The 6,397-nt window shown below is 40.5% G+C and overlaps 1 protein-coding gene across 2 annotated transcripts; it reads left to right on the top strand.

The window, feature by feature from the left end:
* Nucleotides 1–809: 809 nt before the first annotated feature.
* Nucleotides 810–4,651, top strand: ptmab (prothymosin alpha b). Of its 2 annotated transcripts, none has more exons than XM_083524719.1 (5): nt 810–845; nt 3,498–3,560; nt 3,654–3,738; nt 3,821–3,906; nt 3,996–4,651. In XM_083524719.1, exons 1-5 carry the CDS (start codon nt 825–827, stop codon nt 4,038–4,040), a joined length of 300 nt encoding a protein of 99 aa, XP_083380845.1. In that variant the 5' UTR covers nt 810–824; the 3' UTR covers nt 4,041–4,651. The 2 variants fall into 2 exon arrangements, with proteins under 2 accessions (XP_083380845.1, XP_083380846.1); XM_083524720.1 differs by lacking the exon at nt 810–845 and adding an exon at nt 1,213–1,404.
* The last annotated feature ends 1,746 nt before the right edge of the window (nt 4,652–6,397 follow it).

A 6,397-nucleotide genomic window follows, 5' to 3' on the forward strand; every position in this document is an offset into this window, starting at 1 on the left:
TAACTGGCCGAGTTCAGGTTCGGTGCCGATCCACTGCCGGGATTTTCTTCTCTCTGCATGCAAGCGCTGATTAACTGACACCTTAGCCGACCAATAGTTTTCGCGAAGTGCGTGACGCGACCGCCCCGATCGTCAAACCGACCAATCAGCGTCGTCTCGCTTCAAACGGCGTCGTCATCAAAGCAGAAATTTAAATGTAGGTTATGATGAATTAGTCGCCGAAAATCCCCAACCTTCCTCCTCCTCTTCCTCGATATGTTCACCGCCTGATGCCTTCTGCTTTGTTCTAATGATCTGAAATTGAATCTAGTCAAAGAAAAAAAAACTACGTTTAAAGGCAACAAAAGTATATATACATCAAACAATAGCTTATAATAGTAACGATTAATCGTGTTGATTGCCACTTATATCGACCAGGACAGGTTTTATTGTCACCTTGATGTAACCTTAAGACACACACACGAACACTACGGGGTTGGAATGAGCGTGTTGGTCGAATTAACCACGTGCTGGAGATGGTTGAGGAAGCAACTTTTTTGCAATTTCTTTTTTTTAGTCGACCTTCTTTGTCAAAGAAAGATCACTGTAAAAAAAAAGGGGGGGGGGGATACACACTGCAGCACACCATCCTTCAGCTAAAATCTTCTTTACTGCGTCTTCTTCTTCTTCTTTTTTTTTTTTTTTTTTTTTTTTTTGTGTCTTTTTTTGAATTCTGGTCCTGGGTTTCCTTTTCCCGCTCATACACACCTGATTCAACTTATGAAGTCCTACCAAACCAGAAACCTGAGACCAGGAGACTCGGCTTTGAGCGTCACATCATCATCATGGCCCTGAATTTACAAATGGTGATTTTTTTTTTTTTTCTATTATCACGCCTTCACTGGAGGAGAAAAAAAAATTGTCCGGATGTGTTTATTATGGAAATATAAAAAGTCGCTATATCTATAGTACGGATGTTTTTTTTTTTTTTTAAAGCAGGGGGTGTGTCTTTCTTCTTCTCCTTTTTCTTCTTCCTCCTCTTGTTCAGTTGAATTAGCGGTTCAGTTCAGGAGGTGTGTTCTTTTTTTTCCGTTTAGAAACCCCATCCATTGTTCCACTCTTATGGAACGGTAAGCCACGCCCTCATCCGAAGCGCAAAACCAATCACACTCAGGTGTCCGCCCCTCATCCAACTAACTCCGCCCACAAATCTATATTAAAGCCTCCTACCGCGCATGCCGACGGCATTAGCTTAGACGAGCTATATAATAAACAACTTAATATTGATTACGCTTCCACGCGAGGATTTAACCGATTTAAGGTTTTTTTTTTTTGTTTTTTTGGCTTTATTTATATTATTATTATTCTTCATTATAAACCATGGCAGACACCAAGGTAGATTCCGCAACAGAAATTTCCGCCAAGGTAAGAAAACACGGAAAAGAACAATCTTTCTTTTTTTTCTTTCTCTCTTTTTTCTTCTTCTTCTCATTCATTTTATTTCATCACAACTCCACTGATTCGCGCGCGGGCTCCGATGGAGATCCCCACGGTACCGCGTACCAAAAAAAAAAAAGGTTTTTTATCCTGAGAATGTTTTCGATCCTGAACATCTCAAGGTGAATCTGTAACCCAATTTGGATACATGTTAACAAATCTTCTTCTTCTTATCCAGAATGTGGCTTTGCTGAAGCGCGCGGGTTCTTTGTTTATAAGCTACACTCGGTTCTCGGTTCCGCTTTGAACCTCAGCGGAGGCGCCGAAGGTTAAACTCAACATCTCAGTTATTATCTTTATTATTACTTATCATTATTAATCCCCCAGTGCGACCACGCGCCATTGATTGGTTGATTGATTAATTGATTTTGTTTTTAATAATTGATTTTTTCCCCTCCGCTTTGATGCGTATTGTTTTTATTGATCAGGTTTTTATTCACAGATTTGATCCCTGTAACAAACCCCAGCTTTCTGATAGCGTTCAGAACTTATTAGTTATTGATCTTGCTGCTACTTTATCTATTTTTAGTGTCCAAGTTTATTTCCAGTTCGAGTCGGATGTCAGTGTTTTTGTTCCATTTCATCCCAAACACATTTGATTTTATATCACACATCTGGCTGTATGTATAGATTAGTTTGTTTATTTGGCAGGTTTTATTTCTCTCTCTCTCTCTCTCTCTCTCTCTCTCTCTCTCTCTCTCTCTCTCTCTCTCTCTCTCTCTCTCTCGTGTTCGTGAAGCACCGTTTTGGATCAAACTCAATATGATATCTTGTTACTTCCGACTTTCGGAAGTGCTCTTAGTTTGTATCGAGTTCTAAGTGTGCGGTCTGGTTTTATTTTATTATTATTATTATTATTTGGTAAGAGCATTAGAGGAACGCAGGTGGTTTGAGGTGACTCGCTTTGATGCACGCGCACTGTGACTAATTCATATTAATTCATATTGTTACTATTAAAGACATGCATCCAAAGCAGAATCTGCATTAGAGACGGAATTCATACTACAAGTAATATAAAAAAAATATATATAATATATATATATATATATATATATATATATATATATATATATATAAAAGAGGGGCACGGGCGCTCGCGGGCGCTGGGTGGTTGATGAACAGGGGGTAAATTGTATTCTCATTTGCACTTTGGGGATTTTGGACTTTGTCAAATATTAAAGTGATTCGTGTTCGGTCTTCTGATGGACCACGTTTTGGAGAAAAGCCGGATAAAGTGACTGACCGCCCGCCTCCGGTTTGTTCCTCTCGACCTAAATCCGGTAGATAGCGCGAAAGCTTGATGGAGGGAGGGAGGGGGGAAGGAAGGCGGAGGAGTGGATCAGCTCTTCTGGCTGCGCACCAAACCGCATACTGTACTAGATAGTACGCATTCGCAGTGTGCACGCTTTTTGCGCACTGAGCGTCCATAGCGCGTGTGCGTGCGCTCCGGTTTTGCGCACTAGGGTGCAGTGTGCACGTTGGGATTGCGATCTCGAAAGTGATGTAGAAAAAGAAAGAAAGCGAGAACGAGAAAGGGAAGCCAGGCCTTCTTTTGTCCTTTGAGTCTTCTAAGTCAGCTTGTTTTCCCACCCCTGACTCGCCTGAACCTTTACGACCGTCGGTTTTTTTTTTTTTTTTTGCAATCTGCTCCACGGGTGTGTCCTCGTAGCATATGGCGTTGCCGAAATGGCCCGGACTACAATACCCATGGTATCTCAATAACACCGAGGTGTCGTATTACAAATCGTCTCACTCTAAAGTAGGCGGGTTCTTACGCCAGATGATTGACAGCTGGAAAGCCTCTATATCAGCAAATGGCCTTTTTGGGATTTGGCTGCACTTTTACGCGCAATCTCACAGAGGGCGCTCTTGTCTCAGCCCCCCCCCCCTCCCCTCCCTTCTTTCCCTTCACTCACCATCTTGGCTTCAGTCCCATTGGACGTAATAATGGTTTTAAATAGCTAGGGCCACTCTCCTCTATCAAGGCGTAGTGTTAATGGCTATGCTTCATCATTTTGCAGGACTTGAAGGAGAAGAAGCTCCTTGAGGAGAAGGAAAATGGAAAGGAGGCCACTAATGGAAAGGTACTGCATACTGAACAATTCAGTAGATTTGTTTATGGATTTACGTGGACGAGGAGGATGATGTTTACTATAACGGGAATGTATTTCAAACAGGAGAACGAGGAGAACGGAGAGCCCGAGATTGATGAGGAAGAGGAGGATGAAGTAGATGAAGAAGACGAGGAGGAGGACGGAGAGGGTGGGTTGCGGTTTCCAAAAAAAAATTTTTTAACAATGTCATTGGGGTGTAAACATGACTAATATAGACTTTACGATTGCAGGAGATGAAGATGAGGAGGAGGATGAGGAGGACGAACTGGGTGGAGGAACGAAACGGGAGGCTGATGAGGATGACGAGGACGATGAGGTGAGAACGTGTAGCTGAGAAGGAGAAAGTTTCCTCGGTCTTCGACACTCTTCTGCTTTTCTAAATTCGTGGCTCTTTGCTCTTTTTAGGACGAAGTCGACCCGAAGAAACAGAAGACGGACGACGACGATTAAAAGGATTGTTGGATGCTACTAATCCAGTGTAGAGCTCATCATCTGCACGTTTCTTGGAGCCAGTGGCATAAAGGACTCAAACATCAAACATGGTCATTTCTCCCCCCCACACCCACCCAAGTTCCCACGTTTTCACCCACTAACCCCCAATGCAAAATTTTCTAGAGGGAAAAGTCCACCACCCAGACCCCCAACACGACGACAAAGTTCACAAGACGAGGATTTGTTTGTATTTTTATTTACATTTTCTATTTTTGTACATATTGTTAAGGGATCAGTCACATGATCGTGATCTCCTGTGACCAAAACGGTGCTTCTTTATGAAATTTTACTTGTTTGACCATGTCTAGCAAACTTTGGAAACAGAAACATTTATAAGAAAAGAAAAAAATCAGCCATTTAACTCTGAGCATTCCAGTCAGATTTTATGTATGAAATTTAGTTGTACCATAAACTAGTTTTGGATTTTTTTTTGTTTTTGTTTGTATGGGAGGGCTAGGCCAAAGAAAAGGAGTTACTTTTCTTCTTGTTTATCGTTTGCATTTCTTTTACCTTGGCCTGTCTGTGTGTGTGAAGTTTGTTCAACAATAAACCTGACTTTTATTTTGTGAGTTGTACTTGATTTCTGTTTCCTTTGGTACTTCTCTGTGCTAAAGACGGCTTAAGTTGGAATTTTTATTATAATTAAGTTAATCTAGAAACCCAGCAATGTTCATTTTAACTTGCATTTCATCTTGTGTGGTTTACTAGTATCGCCTTTAAACATGTAAGTTGCTTATCAGATAATTTAAATATGGATTGTACAATCTAGAAATTAAAACTCATGGTAAAATTAAGTGATTAGCATTAGGAGATCTTCAGGATGTTTGTTTAGGTCATGGAAATGTTTAGGTTTATGAGCTTGAAGAACATGTGAAGAACACTGTATCACCTAGATCAACCAGGAGGTACTTGAACTTGTGCTCATGTCCAAATGTCATCTCTACTCATCAAAAAACTGTAACCTGACCACTATTCAACCTCATAAACAATTGATTGACCTTTGTGTCTGCTCACAGACATCCTTGATCCTCATATTGTGTTAAAGGTGAAGTGAAGATCCATTCTGAACAACTGTAAGCTTCATCTTTATGATTAACATGGTGCTGAACTTCACTTGAGATTTACTTTGTAATGAAAATTTTTTCGCTGAAGTTTATTTCATTAAGGGTTTGTGTTCTAATGCCGTTTGCTGACCTGCTGTAGTGGGATTTAGCTGTTGCATCATCTCTACCTTTAGCCCATGCAGATCTGTACACTCTGTGCAAACAGCTTCCTAAGCTTCAGCTGGCACGTTCACACCGCTGTTAACACACAGGTCTGTGTAAATAAGATTCTATCCCATTAAACGCTGTCCTGACTGTTTAAAGAAACACAATGTCAGCCTGTAAAATATCCGCATGACACAGAACTACAAAATAACCTAATCTATTAAAGCCAGAACCATTGAATTACTTCCTTTCAATTAGTGGACACAACATTAAAACCTTGAACTGAAAACTTGACCTTGAACATGTTTTGATTGGCAGTCTGAGAGGGGAAACCTGAAAGCTGGGTTTCACCACATACACGTGTGTGTGTATACACACAATACACATGCGTATTAGATGCACTCAGAAAAGCTGTCTACTTAAAAAAAAAAAATAGGCTCTGTGGCGTGTGTGTTTATATATTGATTGTCTGGCATGGGATGCTGATGTAATGTCTATTAAGATGTGTGTGTGTGTCAGGTTTAAAAATAAAGAGCTGTAGTGACCAGAGGGTTGTGTTTGAATGCTGGTTGAATGATATGATATATGATATATATCCCATATGATATGGCTAGTTTGAGTGATTTTTGTGACTTGAGCCTGACAGTCAACCCATAAAAACTCCAAAGCAGCACAAGCAGCATACTAATCAGGTCTATAAACACTTCACAGGGTTCTGCACAAACACTGTGAATCTCAAATCCACACAACTGCATACTGTGTCTGTCATCGTGTCATCTGTCATCTGCAAACTCTTTTTCTTTAACAGACTTCTACACACTAAGGTCTCACACACACACACACAAAAGCCTCAAGCATGCTTTATTGTCTTGCCTATAGTAAAGAAAAAACTATGCAAGTACTAAAAGTTCAGAACCGACGTGTTAAATCTTTGCACACAAAAAAACATAGTCATTGATTAGATTTTGTCACTTTTAAGTTATACATAACATAACATCAGCGATCCTGTCCATTTTTTCTTTTTTGGATCCACCTGCTCGTCCCAACACCGTACTCTTAGATGAAGTTCTCTTCACTTCACTCTGTGCGTTGGGGATGGTTCCTTAT

Source organism: Silurus aristotelis, assembly GCF_946808225.1.
Source record: "Silurus aristotelis genome assembly, chromosome: 22".
Lineage (NCBI taxonomy): Eukaryota > Metazoa > Chordata > Actinopteri > Siluriformes > Siluridae > Silurus > Silurus aristotelis.

Bases quoted from the DNA above. Each gene is read 5' to 3' on its own strand.
- ptmab (XM_083524720.1), top strand. From the start codon at position 1,360: ATGGCAGACACCAAGGTAGATTCCGCAACAGAAATTTCCGCCAAG. The intron at 3,739-3,820 runs GTGGGTTGCGGT...TTACGATTGCAG, and splicing joins CGAGGAGGAGGACGGAGAGG to GAGATGAAGATGAGGAGGAG. The intron at 3,907-3,995 runs GTGAGAACGTGT...TGCTCTTTTTAG, and splicing joins AGGATGACGAGGACGATGAG to GACGAAGTCGACCCGAAGAA.